Below are 22,868 nucleotides of genomic sequence, written 5' to 3' on the forward strand. Positions count from 1 at the left end.
GAATCCTGTAAGTCGTGGTCCCCGTAAAAAAATTAATAAACAATAATAATAATTTTAAAAAATAGAATTGACTTAAATCAGCAGCTCACTGATGCACTCGTTGTTTCGTTCGGGGTGATCTGCGTTCTGTTTCACACAGAATCTAAACTGATGTCTGAAATGCACGCGTGGGAGAACGACACACAGAACAGCGTCTGGTCTCCCGTTTCCTCACGTGTCCGACTTTCTCTGCACACATTTACTGAGGTGTTGAGTTTCCTCGTTGTGAAAAGATGTCTGAAGCATAATGAATAAAACAAATGGTGTGATGTTCGTTCCTGTGACAGACTGCTCTGCAGATAGTACAATAAACATTTGTTTTCATGAACTGAATCAGGAGATGTTTTTCATTCAGAAATATACATGTATAGCAAACTCCTCTTGTCTCCTTTCTAAATATCACGTGTGTATGTGTGTATGTGAATGAAAATATCACTGAATGCATTAATAATCTAGTGGGTTGTCTGGCCTGAAAATAGAAAACCACATGTTTCCATTGTTACCTTTTGGAAAGGCAAAACTATTTGTATGACGTCTTAGATGTATTTTATTTAAACGTCTGAAACAGTCCGACTGAGACAGTCAGCTTGAGACACCCATACTGAGACACTTAGACCGAGACAGTCAGACTGAGACAGTCAGCTTGAGACACCCAGACTGAGACACCCAGACTGAGACACTGAGACCGAGACAGTCAGACTGAGACACCCAGACTGAAACACTGAGACTGAGACAGCCAGACTGAGACACTGAGACTGAGACACTGAGACTGAGACACCCAGACTGAGACACCCAGACTGAAACACTGAGACTGAGACAGTCAGACTGAGACAGCCAGACTGAGACACTGAGACTGAGACACCCAGACTGAGACACCCAGACTGAAACACTGAGACTGAGACAGCCAGACTGAGACACTGAGACTGAGACACCCAGACTGAGACACCCAGACTGAAACACTGAGACTGAGACAGCCAGACTGAGACACTGAGACTGAGACACCCAGACTGAGACACTCAGACTGAAACACTGAGACTGAGACAGTCAGACTGAGGCAGTCAGACTGAGACACCCAGACTGAGACAGTCAGACTGAGACACTTAGACTGAGACATTCAGATTGAGACACCCAGACTGAGACATTCAGATTGAGACACTGAGACTGAGACATTCAGATTGAGACACTGAGACTGAGACAGTCAGACTGAGACACCCAGACTGAGACATTCAGACAGGCAGACTGAGGCCTACTCAGAACCACAGTGAGTGTTGCTCTTTGCTGTAAGACAGGGGATATTTTCTCCTCCCAGAGTTTTTCGCCCCCGGTTTGGAATTTCCCGTCTCAACTTCAAGGTCTGTGGCGTTTACCCCGACCACTCGAGCTCCCCTTCAGGGCTCACTTCGTTTTATGTTTTATGCCGAATGAAGTGGGGATATATATACACACGCATATACACACACACACAGTAAACACACAAACACACACACAGAGCCTCTATACCTTAGGATTCTGATTCCTGATAAATATATCAGTGTGCCTTTATGATATTTCTTTATGGTTTGTGAATGCGTTCAGTGTATTCACTCATTAAATCAATGCAACATCCAGAACGGCACGTCCGGAATTAATTCGGTAAAACGTAGAGCACGTGGACAAGTGCAGCCTTTTAAAGCGCTTTGCATAAAAACACACACATACTGTAACTCATCCCATTAGCAAAGCCTAAAGTGATTAACTGGATCGGGTCCCAGTTCCTTAGAGCCAAGGCGAGTTTAGTAAATGGAAATTGCAACTTGGCTGCTCCACGGAAGCGCGCGGACTTAACCCATAGCTTGCGGCACTTGGAGCACTTTCGTAAAATGAATAAATCATGATACCAGACGCAGAGAAGTTGGACTGTCAGCGCTTAGCGTTGCATGTCGGGACAGTGAACGTTTCAGCTTTTATCAGTGGCTGACTAACCATATTTATTTATAACACTATTAAACCGCGCGAAAGCATAACACAAAGAAGATAGAAACGAATTAGAAATGTATTCTTGATTAATGCCGTTATTTTATCAGTAATCTAGCCTATATCATGAATCCAGCTCAAAAAAAGAATATGCAGCGAGTCAGCAAGCGATAATAATGCAATCAATCATGATATGTGTAGGAAAATTATTATTATAGGCCGTCCTATAATCAGCCATAAATAGGCTACATGAAATAATAGACTGCCATAACCTGAAACACTGAATTACTGTTTATCATTATTATTATTGTTCTATTATCACTATTATTATTATTACTACTACTACCACTTCTACTACTACTACTAATAGCCTCTAACACAATCAACATTGCAACACTACATTATTACAGAAGCTACACGAACTATATTGGTTCACAGAAGACCGTAAAAATGTAAATTAATATCAAGCTGAAAACTATTAAATCATACATGTGTGCCTTAAAATAAAAGTACAAAATACTGGCCGGAATACATAGCTATGCCTTGAATCAGAAGGAAGCTGAATCAGCTGCAGCTTCATTATACATTTTGTTAATCGCTGCTGAAATCAGACCCCGTGAATCGGTGACAGGGGGCCCGGGGCTGCAGAGCGGAGTGACGGCGAGGCTTTAGTGGGCGGGGCCACAGCGACGCTGTTGCTGAGGCTTCAAGATGGCGGAAGCCCTGACAAGCCAAGAAGAGCTGGTAAGGACTGAGTAACGGTGTTATTTATTTCCCCTCAATTCAGATAACTGTTCCTGTACGTCAGTCGTGCAACCGTTACTTGTCGTTCATAGCTAGAGTGGTATTTTCAGGTTGGCTGAATTGATATTGATAGAATACGTGCTTTTGGTAGCACAAGCTGACCACTCATTTAACTGAGAAAAGGGCGATAAATAACAGATGTAAGAGTGATCTGGAGGCCTGGGTTGCAATTCCAGCTTTTCAGGAATTGCCATGGCAGCCTGCTCCATGCCTTCGCTTGCAACAAGTATTGTGCTAGCCCGCTAACTATAGCGGCATTGCCCGCCACCTAATTCTTGGAGACCGCTGGTTAGCTGACATTTGCCAGCGATCTACTTGGCGCTAACGCTATATCGCTAATTAATGTTGGATATTCTGAGAGACACTCAATGTCGCTCTAAAACCAGCTACTTGGTTAACGTTACCGGTCTGGCAGGAGCCAAGCTTGAAATAATAACGTTAAAGTGTTGGCTACGTAGCTATAACTTATTTTCGCTGCCAAGCTGGTCAGCTCCATTAAAAAATCTCACCTTCTAAGGTTAAGCTGATAAATGGTGCATTGAACACATTTTGTTATGTGCATTAAACTATTATTAAAGGGGGCGGAATTTTAATGTAAACCTATGGTAGCTTGATAGATAAATGTTAGCTAGAAAGATGTGGGCAATATGCATGGAAAGTTTTAGACTAGCTGACTTTTACTAATATGCATCGATTAACTATTTCTTCGATATTTATCAAAAAATACATATAGGATATGGACACAAGACTCTTAGCATTTCAACTTTTTGTTTATGTATTGCTGGTTAGCTACATTTCCTAAATTACACAGATTTACGGGGTCTTTGTTGACATCCAAAATATTTGGCTGTTCTGGAGCCATACGCCTTTATCGTGTCCTGTCCTATGGACATTATATTCATCGTGTATGGGCTACTGATCACTCAGAAGTCGAGGTCTCCGATGAAAAAAAAAAAAAAAAATGTGAAGAAATATTCCGATGTCTCCCTCATTGTCATAGCTAGCTGCCGTTAATTAAAAGCTTTTTGAATGCCCGACATTTTTAAGGTAAATGATTGTATCTGTCGGTGGGAAATACAGCTTTGCATGTTGTCATTTCCTAAACATATCTACCACGTCATAAAAAAATGATTGCCAAAGCTTGATCGTTTAGATTCTGATTGCAGTTCAACAGCTGGGTCCGTATAACTACGTACGGTAGCCTATAGTAATGGAGATTAACCCCTAAACCTGGAATTTACTCTAAAGAAGGTTTGCCATCAGCCTACGTCATAAACCCCCTTGCCCCAACAAGAGCGAACGCTATACCAGAAGGCTATATTATCCGTAATGGGCAGTATTTATAGCAGTTGAATTTACATGAAAAGTGCATTGGCCTGGGTTGATAATTTGGGACAAAGACATTTATGTGTGCGCTGTGGCTGCTGCTATTAGATGCTATCAGAATGAGCTGCTGGGTGGAGGTGCTGGACACTGTGCACTTTAGAGATCGATTAACTCTGGGCTGCAGTCAGTCTGTAAGTGGGTGACCTGATAATCACTTATTCCCTGGATCAGCTGGGCTGCTACACTGGATTAAACTGGTGTGTTTAACCTAATTTATATGGTGAACTTTCTCTTACTGTGAACTGACCTCCGAGTTCTACGGATGTTTCTCAGACAGATGGCAGACGTATTTTTCTCTGGTTTTTGTTTATAACAAGCTTTTGTTTATCATTGAGCATGACAGCAGTGCTTTGGCCTTTCTTGGGAGTAATATTTTCTCTCTTGTATGATCAATTAGTTTCCTAATCGCTGCTGGAGGCTATCGCTAGTCCGTGGTGATTTAATGGCGTCAATTTTCATCAAAAGCGTAATATTTCGAAATTCCATTTGTTGTCCATGGAGGATGTAATGACTTTTGTGGCATTTCGAGTCCTGAATCATGGCCTCATAGTCATCATGGAAAACAATAACCCGTCTATATAATAGCAATTTGAAATTCCCGATGAATCACTGCGAGGCATTGTGTGCTGTTTGTGCTGAACCAAGCCCTGGCTCCACTGGGTCTTTTATAGTTCCTGTAAACCTCACATCTTTAGTCTGAGAGTACGTGCACACACTGAGCACTGGGCTTTCTGCTGTCTGTCTGCACTCCTGAAAGCCTGAGAGACACCTGTGTGTGTGTGTGTGTGTGTGTGTGTGCTGGGTCAGGCTGTGGAGGAGTTGGGTTAATCTCACCTGTGTGTGTGTGCTGGGTCAGGCTGTGGAGGAGTTGGGTTAATCCTGCCTGTGTGTGTGTGCACTGGGTCAAACTGGGGAGCAGTTGGGTTAATCCTGCCTGTGTGTGTGTGTGCTGGGTCAGGCTGTGGAGGAGTTGGGTTAATCTTACCTGTATGTGTGTGTGCTGGGTCAGGCTGTGGAGGAGTTTCTGGCGGAGCTGAGGGCTCTGGAGGAGCCCGGCGTGGTGCTGGTGTCCCAGAGCACTGCCGTAAAGTTCCTCATCGCTCGCAAGTTTGACGTGTCCAGAGCCATCGACCTCTTCCAGGCGTACAAGGTCAGTGCCGACCCGCTCGCTGTGCCGCTGCATGCTGGGTCCGCCTCGTACATCACTGGAGCGTTCGCTCACGGGCGCAATCGGGCTTGAGCGCTCCTGTCAGAACAAGAAGCTGTTTCTGCTGCCCTTCAAAACGAGCAGCCAAACGTTCCACATATAAAATACATAAAGGCCCCACTAACCCCCTCCATTGGCTCTCCTGCAGAACACCAGGATAAGAGAGGGAATTTTCAACATCGACCCGGACGAGGAGCCCCTGCGGACGGAGCTGCTCAGTGGGAAGTTCACGGTGCTGGTGAGTGGAGCGCTCTGTGCCTGTAGTGTTCAGGTGGAGCTCAGTGCTCTGTGGCCGTAGTGTTCAGGTGGAGCTCAGTGCTCTGTGCCTGTAGTGTTCAGGTGGAGCTCAGTGCTCTGTGGCCGTAGTGTTCAGGTGAAGCTCAGTGTTCTGTGGCCATAGTGTTCAGGTGGAGCTCAGTGCTCTGTGGCTGTAGTGTTCAGGTGGAGCTCAGTGCTCTGTGGCTGTAGTGTTCAGGTGGAGCTCAGTGCTCTGTGGCTGTAGTGTTCAGGTGGAGCTCAGTGCTCTGTGGCTGTAGTGTTCAGGTGGAGCTCAGTGCTCTGTGGCTGTAGTGTTCAGGTGGAGCTCAGTGCTCTGTGCCTGTAGTGTTCAGGTGGAGCTCAGTGCTCTGTGGCCGTAGTGTTCAGGTGGAGCTCAGTGCTCTGTGGCCGTAGTGTTCAGGTGGAGCTCAGTGTTCTGTGGCCGTAGTGTTCAGGTGGAGCTCAGTGCTCTGTGGCTGTAGTGTTCAGGTGGAGCTCAGTGCTCTGTGGCTGTAGTGTTCAGGTGGAGCTCAGTGCTCTGTGGCTGTAGTGTTCAGGTGGAGCTCAGTGCTCTGTGCCCGTGGTGTTCAGGTGGAGCTCAGTGCTCTGTGGCTGTAGTGTTCAGGTGGAGCTCAGTGCTCTGTGGCTGTAGTGTTCAGGTGGAGCTCAGTGCTCTGTGGCTGTAGTGTTCAGGTGGAGCTCAGTGCTCTGTGGCCGTGGTGTTCAGGTAGAGCTCATGCGTGTGCTGCTCTTGGCGTGTGCTGCTCATGCGCATGCTGCTCTTGGCCTGTGCTGCTCATGCGCATGCTGCTCTTGGCCTGTGCTGCTCTTGGCCTGTGCTGCTCTTGGCCTGTGCTGCTCATGCGTGTTCTCGGTGTTCCTACACACAGCCTGGTCGTGACTCCAGTGGTGCAGCTCTGGCCCTGTTCACCGCTCGACTGCATCGGCCTGATGTCACTACCCACAAGGCCGTGCTGCAGGCCATCATATACCAGCTAGACAAAGCCATTGAAAGGTATGGGGGGGGCCGGGCCGCTGGGTTCTGAGCTCAAGCGCAGGCCTGGAGTTTCACCCCGGTGTTGCGCCTCTCTCCCCCACAGCCTGCAGACCCAGAGGGACGGCCTGGTCTTCATCTACGACATGACCAGCTCCACGTACGGCAACTTCGACTACGAGCTGTGTGTGAAGATCCTCAACCTGCTCAAAGTAACCAGGCTTCGCTTCCGCATTTACCAGCTGTGCACACGTTAGGGTTGGGCCTGTGGGTTAGGGGTTAGGGTTAGGGGTTAGGGGTCAGGGTTGGGCCTGTGGGTTAGGGGTTAGGGTTAGGGTTGGGCCTGTGGGTTAGGGTTAGGGTTAGGGCCTGTGGGTTAGGGGTTAGGTTGGCCTGTGGTTAGGGGTTAGGGGTTAGGGTTGGGCCTGTGGGTTAGAGGTTAGGGTTGAGCCTGTGGGTTAGGGGTTAGGGTTGGGCCTGTGGGTTAGGGGTTAGGGGTTAGGGTTGGGCCTGTGGGTTAGGGGTTAGGGGTTAGGGTTGGGGTTGGGCCTGGGGTTAGGGTTAGGGTTGGGCCTGTGGGTTAGGGGTTAGGGGTTAGGGTTGGGCCTGTGGGTTAGGGGTTAGGGGTTAGGGGTTAGGGTTGGGCCTGTGGGTTAGGGGTTAGGGTTGGGCCTGTGGGTTAGGGGTTAGGGGTTAGGTGTTGGGCCTGTGGGTTAGGGGTTAGGGTTGGGCCTGTGGGTTAGGGGTTAGGGGTCAGGGTTGGTCCTGTGGGTTAGGGGTTAGGGGTTAGGGTTGGGCCTGTGGGTTAGGGGTTAGGGTTGGGCCTGTGGGTTAGGGTTAGGGGTTAGGGTTGGGCCTGTGGGTTAGGGGTTAGGGCCTGTGGGTTAGGGGTTAGGGTTGGGCCTGTGGGTTAGGGGTTAGGGTTAGGTTGGGCCTGTGGGTTAGGGTTAGGGTTGGGCCTGTGGGTTAGGGGTTAGGGGTTAGGTGTTGTGCGGTAGTCGGTGCGTTGGCGGGATTAAAGAAACTCTTGGCGGTCCGGCGCTGACCCCCCCCCCGTCTTCCCCCCCAGGGCGCGTTTCCCGCGCGTCTGAAGTGCGTCTTCATCGTGTCGTCGCCGCTGTGGTTCCGCGCCCCCTTCGCCGTCCTGCGGCTGTTCGTGCGCGAGAAGCTGAGAGAGAGGGTGAGTTCCACACCGCCATCCCTCGAGCGTCACTCCCCACAGACCACGGCCCACTGCCGCCAACGACCCTGTCGCTGTGTATTTACCTGCGTGTGTACGTGTGTGTGTATACGTGTGTATTTACCTGCGTGTGTACGTGTGTGTGTATTTACGTGCGTGTGTACGTGTGTGTGTATTTACCTGCGTGTGTACGTGTGTGTGTATTTACTTGCGTGTGTGTGTGTGTGTATACGTGTGTATTTACCTGCGTGTGTGTGTGTGTGTGTGTGTATACGTGTGTATTTACCTGCGTGTGTGTGTGTGTATACGTGTGTATTTATGTGTGTGTACAGGTGTGCACGGTGAAGGCCCCAGAGCTGGCCGGTCACATCCCCATGCAGTCTCTGCCAGAGCACCTGGGGGGGTGCTCCCAGTACAGCCACATCGCCTGGATCCAGAGCTGCGTCAACGCCCACCGCCACCCGCAGGGGGGGGGCGACTGCGTGGGGGCGCTGCTCAGCTCCTACTGCCTGGACCCCCCCACGGGCGACGGCCTCAACTCCAACTGCGCTGACAACGACAACAACGCGAACCTGCACAACCACCTGCAGCAGCAGGGCAGGACTAGCACCCCCCCGCACCACGCCCACTGGAACGGCTCCGCCCTGCCGGGGGGCGGGGCCCGGGGCACGGGCGCGGCCGACGCTGGTGACGAGAGCGACGGCGGGGACTGTGGGGGCAGCCCCAACGCCAACGGGGATGGGTGGAGTCGCCAGGCTCCGCCTCCCCAGTCAGACACGCCCCCGGACACGCCCCTACACCTGACACACAGCGGAGGGGTTTTGGAAGGGGGAGGGGACCCGATGTCAGGGGGGAGGGACCAGGACCAGGACCAGGATGAGGATGAGGGGGAAGGGGAGGAAGAGGACGAGGAGGAAGGGGAGGAGGAGGAAGGGGAGCCGGGGGTGCCGCCGCTGCCCCAGAAGTCTTCGCGGCCGGTGGGGTCACATGACCCCACCTCCCTGTCGGTGCACATGCCGGAGCGGGACGGGATGGGGGTGAAGGAGCTGGTGGCGTACGTGAAGAGGAAGGGCAAGCGGGGCATCTACCAGGAGTACGAGGAGATCCGCAAGGAGCCGGCCTCCGGAACCTTCCACTGCTCCAAGTAAGGGGCCCACGCCTGGGGAGGGAGCGGGGGGCGGGACGTTACTTAAATTCTGGTGAATTAGGGTGTTTAGCTTCATTCTTCATGTTTACATTGCAGCTTTAGCAGTTTGCTGTTATGGGTAATGATGTTAGTTTCAGAAATCCTTGCTCTGCTGTCTGGTTATTTCCACAGGTGTTGTGACTTTAAAGAGGTGGAGTTTTCATTGTCGGCCTCATGAAGCAAACTTGATCAACACCAATGTTCTTTGACAGTGATTCTAAGCAATGTCCACGTGGGCTCTTGTGTGAGGTGTACCTCTCTTAAAAGGCACATTTGGTGAATAAGTGCTAACGCTGGCAGTCTTACTGCTGAACGGGTCTGATTGGGACAGTCAGGAAGTGTATTAAGCTGGGGGCATGATGACAGTCTGCGCTGCCCCCCCGCCCCCCGGGCGGATCTCGGTCTCCCGGATACGCAGCGCTCTCTCAGGGGGGATGAGTCTCTGCGCGGGAAGCACTTAGCGAGAGGGACGGGAAAGCAAGGCCTCATCACTCCAACACTGGGTGGAGCTACCGCGTGTCATCGCTGACTCATCTGCGTGTGCTTTTTAAAATAAAATCATTCTGGCCGTATTTCCTGCATCACAAACAGGGATTACTTTTATACTGGAATCTCCCTCTCTCTCTCTGTCTGTCTTTCCCTCTTCCTCTCGGTCTCTCTCTCTCTCTGCAGAAAACCTCACAATCAGATGAAGAACAGGTACAGCGACGTCCTCTGCCTCGACCAATCCCGTGTGAAGCTGAGCCTGCTGGAGGATGATGAGGACGAGGTACGTGTCATTCACCTTCAGGCTCCTCCCCCTCAGCAGTGCTCTGACATCCATTGGCTGGGTGTCCTCTCCGCGGGGTGAAAAAGCATGAGGTCATGTGACACTGCGTCTTCAGCACCTCTTAGATACGTGTCCTGTGTCAGAGCAGGAGCATCACTAAATGATGCCATTTGGGGTACAGAAGGGGTACAGCAGGAGTTTGTGCTTTTGGTGGCTGCAGCTCCTGGTCATTGCAGGACCAATGCTGGACTCTGCAGCTCTGTGGTTCCTCTAGTGGTAAAGTGCAGTAACTGCAGAAGCCTCTGGGGGACCCTGGGCTCCTTCCAGCTGCTCGCCCTCGTCTGACCCGGAAATCGATGGAGGTCCGCCATCTTTAAGGGCATTCCAACCTGTTAAACGCAGCACCTGCTTTTACCACACACAGCCACTAGATGGCAGGAGAGGGCTAAAGAAAACTGCTCATTTGTGCACTTTACTGCATGTCCTTCACAAAACTGGATTTAACTAACTGTTTAACTGGCACTTTTCCAGTCCACAGATTATATCAATGCAAGTTTTATGGATGGATATAAGAAGAGCCAAGCCTACATCGCCACTCAGGGTAAGCTGATCTTTCTATCTCAGCAGATATTTTTTGTGTGTGGTCTTCTGTGTTTCACTGAAAGCAGAAGATTCATTTCAGAAATTCAGCATGACTATGAAAAGCACACCAGTTAATGTTATGTTTGAATAACCTTAAACAGACGCTCAGTGTTTCTGAGTGTGCATTAGCAGTGTGAGCTGGCAGTCGGTGTTTAACACAGATAACATGGCCGCCATTACACTGAACATGCTCTGTCCCTGTTTCAGGCCCTTTGCCAAAAACATACGCAGACTTCTGGCGCATGGTGTGGGAACAAATGGTGCTGATCATCGTCATGACGACAAGGTGAGGTACCTCCAGTGCTCTGTTCTTTAGTTAATCACCAGAGCAGATTGTTACAAATGTATTCAGGAATATTCAGAACACATTGAATATCAAACCTGTAAGACACCCACTCACCCATGGCCAAAAGAGGTTCTCTTATCGGCCTGTTGGAATGGGTGAAGTGTCAGATACGTACGGGCGAGAGTGATTGACAGGCCGTTGGCTGCAGGGTGGTGGAGAGGGGGCGGGTCAAATGCGGACAGTACTGGCCGCTGGACGCAGGCCACACCCAGGAGCACGGACACTTTCTGGTCCGGAACGTCCGAATCGAGATGTTCCAGGACTTCAGACTGTCACACCTGGAGCTCTGCAACAGTGAGGTGAGCAGGCTGATAACACACACTCACACAGACACACACTCTCACCCTCACATACACACGCACACTCTCTGTTTTTATCAGACAGGGGAGCATCGGGACGTGGCTCACTACCTGTACGTCAGCTGGCCGGATTTTGGCGTTCCCAAGTCCGCCTCGGCCCTGCTGGAGTTCCGGGCGCAGGTCCGGCAGCACCAGGAGACGGCCTTCCAGGCCGTCAGCGCCAGCTGGACCGGCTCTCCCGGGGGCCCCCCTGTGGTGGTGCACTGTAGTGCAGGCATCGGAAGAACCGGTATTGACTCCGCCCACGGCCTTGGGCCTGGGGTGACACACAGTGCTGTCTGCGCTGCTTCTGGATTTACAATCTTTTATATACAAGCCAGGCAGGACACACACACCCACATATACTCACTGTCATTCCTCTGTTTATGGCTGTAACATTATTAGACACTAAAGTAATAGTTGGTGGACATTTAAAGTTCTACATGTTGTGAGGAAGTGCAGCTCTGTTCCCACACCTCCCTGACTGCAGTGTGAGCACAGACTGTCCTGTCTGGGCAGCCAGGTCTGCCCCCCCCCACCCACTCACCTGTCCTAAGCATCTCTCTCCCTCCCTCCCTCCCCCTCTCCCTCCCCAGGTACCTTCTGCACTCTGGACATCTGTCTGTCCCGTCTGGAGGACGTGGGGACGGTGGACGTGAGGCAGACGGTGAGGCGCATGCGGACCCAGCGAGCGTTCAGCATCCAGACCTGGGACCAGTACTACTTCTGCTACACGGCCGTCCTGGAGTACGCCCAGCGCCGCCGCCTGCTCCCGCCCCTGCAGTGGTCCGACTCGGAGCTGGAGACCGACAGCGAGTGACCCGCCCCCGCCCCCGCCCCGCCCCCATCCTGCAGAAACCCCGAGGAGGAGGAGGAACGAGTCCACTCCTCCGCCTCTCAGGCTCATCTGCGGACTGACGGCCAGTCAGATTGGGGGGCGTCTTACAAGCTGTAGCATTTTATATTGACTTGCACATGTGGAAGGGCAAACTTGAACTTTGTATCTTAGTTTTTTTGTTTTGTTTTTTCCGCTCAACCACCCCTAACCCCCGACTTACACCATTCTGTTCGATTTCAAGCAGAACCCATGACGTAGAAAAAAGAAAACTTGAACAAATTTCTTTTGGAGAAAATGATAATATATTAGTCTGTTTGGTCTAGGTCCATTTTCTGTTCTTGTAGTTTTGTTGTGTTTTTCAGGTGAGTGTTGTGTGTTTTGTATTTTTGTACAGTATTTCTGTTCATATGTAGACTAACCTTAAAGCCAAAGGTATCACCTTGAATGCGTATCTGGACCTTAGTTGTAAGCCCTTACATATCCATGTAACGTACATTTATATACTGTCCATAACAGCCTTTGACAAAAAGCCTTGTTTTAATATAATAGACATAACATTAACAAATGTATAAATATATATAGATATATATAGTGGATTATCTTATTCAGACAAATGACAGATTAAGATACAAATACTCTATCATAAACCTGTGTGGTCTGTCAGGTCTTACATCATCTCAAAACAGTGTCGTCTTTGGTTTCTTGACAAACTCGCATAAATTGGCCTTAAGCTGATTTAGTTTCATTACACTGCCTGTAGTTCTGACCTTTGACCTCTGATCCATACAGTGGTGCATTATGGGGTTTGTTGTGCCTCAGTGTTCATGTGCCTTCAGGCTTGCCAAGTGTGCATAAAGGCCTAATAGCAATCAATCCATTTATTTTTATTTTCATTTGTAATCTCAGGGGTACATTCTAGTGTGTGCTAGTGTCAAAATGTCTCTTGGTTCACCTCTGGTAATTTTTTTTAAAGCATAGTTTTTTTGTACAACATACAATATTTTATCATATTTTATTTGTGCATTTGTAAAACTTTGACAGTATTGATAATGAATGTTGGTACGATGCTTAAAACAAACAAAAATGTTTTATTGATTTGATAAGCTAAAAAGAAGCTAGAAGAGAGAATCTTTTTGGAGTTGTGCGGAAGTTTCTTGCGTGATGCTGCTTGGCATTGTGGGAGCTGAAGACCAATTTCCTTTTCTTGACGGTGAAATGGTGAACCTGTTTTTATTTTTTTTAAACCTGTTGTGAACTCTGCTCATGTTGTGAAGCGGTTACTTGCGGTGAGTGTGGACTCAGAAACAGAGAGAAGACTAAATCAACTCAAAGATAAAAGTGCTGCCACCGGTCTCCATTTTGATCTGCTTGTGTGATGGTGGTGCAGAGCGTGAGCTGCAGAACTGGGCGCCAGAGAGCGCCCTCCTGTGGCCAAAAGCGTATGAACACTGGCCCCTCCCACTCCCTGAACCCCTCAGCCAATGGCAGTGGCCCGTTTCCTCCCCTCAGACTCTGTCCTCATTAAACAAGTCAGACAAAGTCACGAGTCTTTATTTGTGTTTGGGAACTGGAGGAAGGGGGTCCTCACCCTGGATTCTTATTGGACAGACTAGAAGCAGGGAGGATTCTGGATTATGGTAGGTGAGTTGAAAATGGGAATGAAACAGACCTAAAAATTTGATTGGGCTCATTTTAGGTTTAAAAAAGCATTTTAAATAATCTCAAAACATTAATGTTGTCAACATTCACAATGTTCACATACAGGCCACATATTTTGCAGACTGTTTGGAAGTGTTGCCTTTGGGGATAACAGGCTAACGGGCTAACAGACCCAGGCTAGGGGAGCCGTTTGGGGCTAACGGGCTAACAGACCCAGGCTGGGGGAGCCGTTTGGGGCTAACGGGCTAACAGACCCAGGCTGGGAGCCGTTTGGGGATAGTAAGAGTTTGCGAGAGTGAGCTGTGATACTGTGGAACCGTTATGGCGACACTGCCCCCTGGTGGATGATAAATGACCAGAGCTCACCTGGACCCACCCTTTTCTCAGATAAAGACTCCACAATCATTTTGGACAGTCACCTTAAAAATGAGAACTACTGGTCTATGCAGAAATCTATAAAAATCTGATTTTTATTTATTCAGCCACATTGGCTTCAGGGAGGAGAGAATGTGCACACATTAGTCAGACAAATCCTCAAATTTTGCACAATATTCCAACATCACCCATGAAGCTCAATGTTACCCCTTTCAGTGACTTGTTCTATGTTACTCAGAGTTGTAAGTGACTCAGTTTAGTAACGGAGGTTAGCAGCTGATGTCCACGTACAGAAATAATCACATCAATTAAGCAAATAAGTGACGTGAAACTACAAACCAGTAGACCATGCTGAAATCCAGCCCTCGTTTGTGTGCGTGTGAATGTGTGTATGTGTGTGTGCACATGTGCGCGCATATGTGTGTGTGGTGTGTGTGTGTGTAAAATAGTGTGGATCCAGCTCTATACCTGTCCAGTAGAGGGTGCTGCAGCACACTGAGGACAGCGTTGTGGGGAAGGTGCAGGGTGACAGCAGGAGGGTTACTCTGGTTTGTCAGGACTGCACCCCCCCAGTCACGCCCACGCCTGCGCTCTGACCAATCCCCTGGTTTGGCAGGACTGCACCCCCCCCCAGTCACGCCCACGCCCGCGCTCTGACCAATCCCCTGGTTTGGCAGGACTGCACCCCCCCCAGTCACGCCCACGCCCGCGCTCTGACCAATCCCCTGGCGCTACCGCCTGCGGCGCTGCTTAATGCTGAAGAGGTCCTCGTCAGCGTACGTGTCCTCCCGTCTGCGCTCGCCAGGTTTGCGGTCCCGGCCCCGAGCCCGGCGGTTCTGCCGGTTCTTGCGGTTCTTCCCGTCCCCGAACAGGCCTGGGGTGTGCCGGACCTTCTGAGGGGGCGTGGGGGCCCCTGGGGGCCTCCTTTTGGGGCCCCGGGGAAAGTCCTCCTCGTAGGCCAGCCGGACCGGGGCCCAGGCGACCCCCTGCTCACCCCAGCTCCACTGCTCTCCGTGTGTCTCAGCCTTCGTCCTCTTCCTCCTCTTCTTCTGCTGCTGCTGCTGTTGCGGTTTCTGTTGCTGCGGTTTCTGTTTCTGCGGCTTCTGTTGCTTCGGTGTCTGTTGCTGCGGTTTCTGTTGCTGGGGCTTCTGTTGCTGCGGTTTCTGTTGCTGCGGCTTCTGTTGCTGTGGCTTCTGTTGCTGCGGTTTCTGTTGCTGGGGCTTCTGTTGCTGCGGTTTCTGTTGCTGCGGCTTCTGTTGCTGTGGCTTCTGTTGCTGCGGTTTCTGTTGCTTCGGTGTCTGTTTCTGTTGCTGTAGTTTCTGTTTCTGTTGCTGCTTCTTCTTCTTCATCTTCTTGGCTTGGGCAGATGCTTCATTTTTTCTCTTTTTCTCCACAACCTTGTTGTTTATTTTCATCCCCTTCCTCGGCGGACCATCGTCTCTATCGCCACCTGGTGGCCACATGCTGTGCTGCGGTTCAGTTGGCTGCAGGAGACCCGCATCCTGCAGTTCTGCATAACAAACCGAAAACATGAAAAAATCAGTCATCCACTGGAGGCACACTGCAGTTCCACAATCATCCACTGGAGGCACACTGCAGTTAGACAGTCACGTTTGGAGGATTTATGTGACAAAGGTAGAAAACTCTCAAACTGCTGATTCTTAAATTCAACTGCAAAAATTTGATTGAATATGTAGAATTTAAAGGAAATGAATTGTGTTTGTACCCTAAACACTGAGCACCCACTGAGCATGGGGGGTACGTACCCTGGGCTTTTCGGCGCGCCCGGTTGTCTCTCTGCCGGACGTCCGGAGGCGTGTCGTAGTACGAGACGTAGGGGGCGGAGGGGTACGAGCCGTTAAACATCCTGCGCTGGTCACACTCCTGTCAGAAACACACAAGTATGAATCCCAACTCACTTCCACTCACATCCCACACATAACCAGCGAGTCCGACACAGCGAGTCCGACACAGCGAGTCAGTCACAGCGAGTCAGTCACAGCGAGTCCGACACAGCGAGTCAGTCACAGCGAGTCAGACACAGTGAGTCCGACACAGCAACACAGCGAGTCAGTCACAGCGAGTCCGTCACAGCGAGTCAGTCACCGCGACACAGCAAGTCAGTCACAGCGAGTCCGACACAGCGAGTCCGACACAGCAACACAGCGAGTCCGTCACAGCGAGTCAGTCACAGCGAGTCCGACACAGCGAGTCCGACACAGCGAGTCCGACACAGCGAGTCACAGCGACACAGCGAGTCCGACACAGCGAGTCCGACACAGCGGAGTCCGACACAGCGAGTCCGACACAGCGAGTCCGACACCGCGACACTCAAGTCAGCACAGCAGTCAGTCAAGTCAGCGGAGCACAGCAACACGGGACAGAGTCCGACACAGCGCAGTCCACACAGCAAGCGACACAGCGAGTCCGACACAGCGAGTCAGTCCGACCAGCGAGTCCGACACAGCGAGTCCGACACAGCGAGTCAGTCACAGCGAGTCCGACACAGCGAGTCCGACACAGCGAGTCCGAGACAGCGAGTCCGAGACAGCGAGTCCGAGACAGCGAGTCCGAGACAGCGAGTCAGTCACAGCGAGTCAGTCACAGCGAGTCCGACACAGCGAGTCAGTCACAGCGAGTCACAGCGAGTCAGTCACCGCGAGTCCGTCACAGCGAGTCCGACACAGCGAGTCAGTCACAGCGAGTCAGACACAGCGAGTCAGACACAGCGAGTCAGTCACAGCGAGTCCGACACAGCGAGTCCGACACAGCGAGTCCGACACAGCGAGTCAGTCACAGCGAGTCCGACACAGCGAGTCAGTCACAGCAGTCGACACAGCGAGTCAGTCACAGCGAGTCCGACACAGCGAGTCAGTCACGCGATCACAGCAAGCACAGCGAGTCCGACACAGCGAGTCAGTCACAGCGACGTGCCGACACAGCGAGTCCGAGACAGCGAGTCCGACACAGCGAGTCCGAGCACAGCGAGTCCAGGACACAGCGAGTCCGCACAGCGAGTCGAGTCACAGCCAGTCAGTCACAGCGAGTCCGACACAGCGAGTCAGTCACAGCGACACAGCGAGTCAGTCACCGCGAGTCCGTCACAGCGAGTCCGACACAGCGAGTCCGACACAGCGACACAGCGAGTCACAGCGAGTCCGACACAGCGAGTCCGACACAGCGAGTCAGTCACAGCGAGTCCGACACAGCGAGTCAGTCACAGCGAGTCCGTCACAGCGAGTCCGACACAGCGAGTCCGACACAGCGACACAGCAAGTCAGTCACAGGTCAGTCTGTTCCTGTATGTTTATTAACATTTAACAGCAGGTACTATCTAAACAGGGACCTGACATCTGATTGGCCTGTGAGAGTTCCACAGGATTACTGGCATTTGCGATACAGCTTATGATTGGTGGCTTAAATAGTCGCCCATTTCCTGCACCAGTGTGCTTTTTCCACACCCATTTATGGACCAGTTTAGGCTTCCCTGGAACAGCGCACTCTCAACGCAGAGAGAACGCTCTCATGTAACACTCACAAACCCGAAGTGTCCCTTCCGTGAGCAGTTGTAGCAGTAGGCGGGGCTTCTGTGAGCATCCAGCACATCCGGCGTCTGGATTGGACCCTGCTTGGTCTGAAAGACAGGCAGAGGGGAAGGACATGCTCAGTGATTCCGCCTCCTGGACCAGGTCATGGGTCATGTGACGTGACCAGGTCACCCCCCCCAGCACACGCACACACACACAAACACAAGCTATAATGTTTTAAGACCAATGAGAACAAGCCATCCTGAAAAAGGGGCGTCGCATTGTGGGTGGGCAGGGCTAGTGCTGTGAGGACAGAACCCCAGAGCCAGGCTCCGCCCACTCTCCCCATGCAGAGCTGGCTTCTAATCGGACACTGCAGCTGACTCTAATGAGCATGTGCAAACATCCTGTGTGCATGGGGGAGGGGGCAAAGCCTTTGAGGAAGGGGGCAGGCCCCAACCCAACACACTGGATAAAGACCCCAGAACTCAAGACCACCTCACCCAGGCGATGGAGAGCCACGTCTAACATGGCAACTCATCAATATCGGTTTACGACAGAGAAACAGGCGGAATTTTAGATTAAGAGAAATTTTAAAGAAGGAATTCTAACTTGAGATGATATTCTTCAGTAGTGACTCTTGATATAACGAAATTCAGGAGAAAAATAACAAACAGCTCTGCCCAGAATACAGTGTGAGGCGACAGCTGCAATCCCCTCCAGTCTATTTGAGGTACACCTTACAAACGTTTAAAGAACAGCGTCTTCAGCTGTGATAAATGTTCCTCTTACCACCACAAGAGGGCGCTCTAACCCAGCACAGCATAGGCACAGTTAGCCTGAAGCCCCAAAGCCAGGACAGCCCTTATCAGTGACCCCACAGCCTCGAAAATACTCCAGAAATGAAAACAGGGCCATTTTGGTAGCATTTACATATATAAAAATTTGAGGGGGAAATATTAAGTGCTTACAGTATGCCAGCAAATGTGAACTGGTCTTGAGAAATGAAATTATAATTCTGCATCAAACCCAAACGCACAACAACGTGCACCCGTCTGTCCGGCAGCTTTCAGTCTCATGGACACACACAACGTTCCCTGCACCACACGCAAAGACTGCTATCGCCCATGCTGCTATGCCAAAGGACCACAGTAGATGGCGCTGTGGTCTCTGAACTCTATGTAAGTGGTGGGGAGGTTCTTCACATACTGTATAAGCCTTATGCAAACATGATCTTTAAACAAATTAATTCTTTGTATGTACAGCGCAGGTCATTAAACTCCTCCTGCCTCTGGGCTGCTGCAAAATCTCTGACAGGCAATTATAGCACCCGTCCTCCTGCTTTCTGTCTGCTCTCCAAACATAAAGACAGAAACAGGCCAAACACAGACAGAACACAGTCATAATCGCCTGTGAACAAGACACACACTCAGGAACTGTGTGACACAGGCACATGCACATTAACCCTTTGAAGATAAGGCTGTCTGGAATGGGTTTTTTTTTTCATAATAATTCTAGAACTCCACTGCTGTCAGTCACCAGTAGTGATTGTGACATCAGCATTAGAATGTTCAGCTAAGAACATTCTAATGACATGATTGTGACCTCACAGCTGAAAGTATTAAGGCACTGTTCTATGAGCCTGTGTAACACACACACACACACACACTAACACCAGGCCAGTGGAGAGGACATGTCCCTGTGCTATGCTGAAAGGGAAAGAGAGAGAGAGACAGAGGAAGAGAGTGAGAGACAGAGAGAGAGTGAGAGAGGGAGGGATAGACAGAGACAGAGAGAGAGAGCAGAGACAGAGGGAGAGACAGACAGAGAGAGGGAGGTTGGGCGCAGGGTCCAGGACTCCAGGCTTGCTTCCCCACACACACCCTTCAGTGCTCAGTGCTAACGATCTGGCCTCTTCATTAGACAGCAGTGCTAATTAATCTCAGTAGAGCCGCGCGGGTGAGCCGGCCCGTCTGCTGGCAGCACGTTTCACGCTTTATCACGTCTGCTACCTGACAAACAGACCTGCGCCTTTCTGTGGGGCTGAGGTCTATATCGCGCGCGGGCGGGGGGGAGGGAGGGAGGGAGGGTGAGAAAAAGGGGAGAGGGAGGGAGAGAAAGAGAGGGAGGAAGGAGAGGAGGGGAGAGGAGGAGGAGAGGAGAGGGAGAGAGGATGATAGAGAGGGAGGGAGGGAGGGAAGGAGAGGGAGTGAGAGAGAGAGGGAGAGAGGGAGGGAGGGAGAGAGAGAGGGAAGGAGAGGGAGAGGTACGCGACGCGCCGTGGCCCGGATGCACATCCCGGTTCTGTCCCCACTGAGCGCGCTCAACTCACCCGCCCCTGGCGCTGCCCAACACTCACACCCACTGAGCGCGCTCAGAACTTGGAGCCCACTGGCGGCTCAAACTACACGCCCACTGAGCGCGCTCAAACTACACGCCCACTGAGCGCGCTCAAACTACACGCCCACTGAGCGCGCTCAAACTACACGCCCACTGAGCGCGCTCAAACTACACGCCCACTGAGCGCGCTCAAACTACACGCCCACTGAGCGCGCTCAAACCCGCTCTTAAATGAGCCCCCTCTCTTGACGGGATGGCTGGTGTGTCACGCAGCCCCCCCCAGCCCTGTTCCACCCCCCCCCCCCCGCCTCGCCTCATATTCACAGCAGAACCGCCACGTTTTCCCTCCAAAAGCAACCTTTGTGTCACAGGGGTCCAGGGTTGGGGGGGATTTCCCATGTTTCCTAGTTGTCAGTTTAAGTGTCAGGGCACCCTGATGTGACAAACAGAAGCGTATATTTAACTGGAAGGAAATAAAGGCTGAAGATAGACGTGCATCTCGGGACAGCAGAGAAATGTCACCGGGCTGCTCTAACAGCCTCCAGACCTGGGCCCGGGCGGGTTGTGGGTGCGGGCAGATTTTGGGAGGACTAATTGCCCTGGCGGACAGTCAGGAGACCCTGCTGTTGCACTGTGGGAGGCCGCGGGGGAGGTACGGGGACTCCTCTCTGCCAAAGAAAGTCCCAATTAATAAAGCTAATGATGCTAATTCAGCAGCATGCAAGCTGTTACACCAGCCAACCCCACCAGCGGATTTTAATCTGCCGACTCGTACCCGTACCCCCCCCCCCCCCTTAAAGCACAGGCTGCCTGCAGGAGCTCAGCTCATTAGCTTAATCTGCACTAGTGAGCCGCTAATGCCCAACTCCCCCCCCAGGAGGGAGGAGACTGTTCCAGCACCATGGAGACACAATCAGCCCACAGGACACTGAGACTCTTTACATGGAGGGAGAGAGACAGACATGAAGCGAGGGTGAGAGAGAGAGAAGAGAGAGAGGGAGGAGGGAACCGAGTGGCAAAGAAAGAGAGAAGGATGTTAGGGGATTCAGTGCAGCTCACCATCAGCACCCTGAGACCCCCCTGCTGTCCTGTTCTGCCCCTGCCCAGCCCAAACCCCCACCCCCCCCCCACCCCACCCAGCGCCCCTCCACCCCCCACACCTAGAAGTTCTCCATGAGGACCCGCTGTACACTTACTGTGAGGTGGTACTGTCTCCAAATGTCTGAGCAGGCCTGGGAGAGAGAGAGAGGGATGGAGGGATGGGGGTGAGAGAAAGAGAGAGAGAGAGAGAGAGAGTTACGTACAGCATTTACTGACTAGTCATATTTACTCATGTTGAAATAATAGCTGCAAGGAATATTTAAATGTATTTCCTGTCAATTAAGCACAGTGAGTGAGTTTTTAGGAGAAAGAGAGTGAGAGAGGAGGGAAATGAGTGGAAATGTTAAGCAGGTAAGAGGCACTGAAGTATAACACCTTTCCGTGTGAAGCTGACAGACACAGGTACACAAACACTGCGATTAGAAAATACATGAGAGAAAGGTACAACACACAACACACAACGCACACAAACATACACACACATACACACATACACACACTACACACTCAACTGGTCCTGGGTTTTGCGTAGCAGCACTGATGAGGAGCGCCTGCTGCAGCGGAGGAAGGCAAACCCAGTGCTGCATCCGCTCAGTTTGAACATTCTTCTCAACGGGTTTACGGTTGCTAGGACACCCACGCTGCTCATTCTACCATTACGTTAATAAGAATGTTAACGCCAAAGTCAGCGGTGCTATTTCAGGCAAACAGAATTTCCTGTTTTTAAAGAGGAAAAAAAATGATGGAGGAGAAAAGTTCACTTTTTTTCTCCATCAGACGATTTTCAACTCTGCAGATGTGAACACAACTGGACTCAGGGATTGTGAATGCAGGTGCTCAAGGTGCACTGTGGGTAGAAATTAAGAGCAGAGAATGTGTGTCACTCTTCTACAGCATTAAACATGTGCATGCGTGTGTGTGTGTGTGTGTGTGTGTGTGTGCACGTGTATGTGTGTGTGTGTGTGTTAAAAGCCAAGCATGCCAGAGACACAGCTACATAGGCTTTAACTGAACACTTACACAAAATTACCATTGAACACCAACAGATTACCACTGAGCACCATTATAAATGACCATTTAAACCCAGGATAAATAGCCACAGACCTGCATTATAAACGGGACATTAGCTGGCCCATGTTAAACGGGACATTAGCTGACCCATGTTAAACGGGACATTAGCTGGCCCATGTTAAACGGGACATTAGCTGGCCCATGTTAAACGGGACATTAGCTGGCCCATGTTAAACAGGACTTTAGCTGGCCCATGTTAAACGGGACATTAGCTGGCCCGTGTTAAATCTGAGGGAGGCTGCTGCTCGGACGGGACGAGGGAACTCACGTCGTAGAAGTGCCCAGTCATGCCACAGCGGTGGCACTGCTTGTGCCAGTATGCCCGCTCCAGGCAGTCGTCATGGCAATGCCCCGGCAGGCTGCAGTTGGAGCAGTGCCTGTTGGGACAGGTCTTCTTCAGGTGAGTCTGGCTGGAGCACAGCGTGCAGGAGGGCGGCTTCTGCACAGCAAACAAGATGTATTATGGGTAATGTAGTACTGTGAGCTGGTATTACAGGAGTTCCCTGGGTGTAGGGGGTCTGAAGGCCGGTACATAGGTGCACAGGTGTACCCTGGGATTGGGGCAGTTCTTGGAGAGGTGGCCGATCTTGTTGCAGCTCCTGCAGGTGACGTTCTTGCTGGTGTAATAGCGGTTCGATACACGCCGCGGACCCAAGCCTTCATTAGAGATCTGAGCCTGAGAGAGGGAGGGAGAGGGAGAGGGAGAGGGAGGGAGAGAACCCACTCAGAGACCAACACAAACACACCTGTTATAATAAACCCTTAATAAAATTCTGGCCAGAGATCAACACATATGAGCTCAGACCTGAAGCACGTACACTCACACCTTTTCCTTTACCCCACACTCACACCCTC

At 51.1% G+C, this 22,868-nt stretch overlaps 2 protein-coding genes across 11 annotated transcripts in view; one reads left to right on the forward strand and one right to left on the reverse strand.

Moving 5' to 3' along the window:
- The first annotated feature begins 2,589 nt into the window (after nt 1-2,589).
- Nucleotides 2,590-13,479, forward strand: LOC135254393 (tyrosine-protein phosphatase non-receptor type 9-like). The gene is made up of 13 exons (XM_064334487.1): nt 2,590-2,736; nt 5,192-5,332; nt 5,538-5,627; nt 6,538-6,662; nt 6,748-6,853; nt 7,711-7,821; nt 8,154-8,965; nt 9,680-9,776; nt 10,308-10,377; nt 10,626-10,704; nt 10,913-11,063; nt 11,145-11,352; nt 11,699-13,479. Exons 1-13 carry the CDS (start codon nt 2,704-2,706, stop codon nt 11,920-11,922), a joined length of 2,247 nt encoding a protein of 748 aa, XP_064190557.1. The 5' UTR covers nt 2,590-2,703; the 3' UTR covers nt 11,923-13,479.
- Nucleotides 13,480-14,051: 572 nt separating this feature from the next.
- Nucleotides 14,052-22,868, reverse strand: part of zcchc7 (zinc finger, CCHC domain containing 7) — a 52,476-nt gene continuing 43,659 nt past the window's right edge. For 9 of the 10 annotated variants that reach the window (XM_064334490.1, XM_064334488.1, XM_064334489.1 and 6 more), the window contains 6 exons: nt 22,564-22,689; nt 22,282-22,452; nt 21,038-21,073; nt 17,513-17,608; nt 15,741-15,858; nt 14,052-15,484 (listed from right to left, as the gene is read on the reverse strand). In XM_064334490.1, the coding sequence (XP_064190560.1) occupies nt 14,706-15,484; nt 15,741-15,858; nt 17,513-17,608; nt 21,038-21,073; nt 22,282-22,452; nt 22,564-22,689 (1,326 nt within the window). In that variant the 3' untranslated portion in view covers nt 14,052-14,705. The remainder of the gene's footprint in view (nt 15,485-15,740; nt 15,859-17,512; nt 17,609-21,037; nt 21,074-22,281; nt 22,453-22,563; nt 22,690-22,868) is intronic. The other variant, XR_010329864.1, reaches the window with a different exon arrangement.

Source organism: Anguilla rostrata, chromosome 5 (assembly GCF_018555375.3).
Source record: "Anguilla rostrata isolate EN2019 chromosome 5, ASM1855537v3, whole genome shotgun sequence".
NCBI classification, from domain to species: domain Eukaryota; kingdom Metazoa; phylum Chordata; class Actinopteri; order Anguilliformes; family Anguillidae; genus Anguilla; species Anguilla rostrata.

Coding starts and splice junctions, on each gene's coding strand:
- LOC135254393 (XM_064334487.1), top strand. CDS start 2,704: ATGGCGGAAGCCCTGACAAGCCAAGAAGAGCTG. Junction 5,333..5,537: donor ACCTCTTCCAGGCGTACAAG/GTCAGTGCCGAC, acceptor GCTCTCCTGCAG/AACACCAGGATAAGAGAGGG. Junction 9,777..10,307: donor TGGAGGATGATGAGGACGAG/GTACGTGTCATT, acceptor GCACTTTTCCAG/TCCACAGATTATATCAATGC.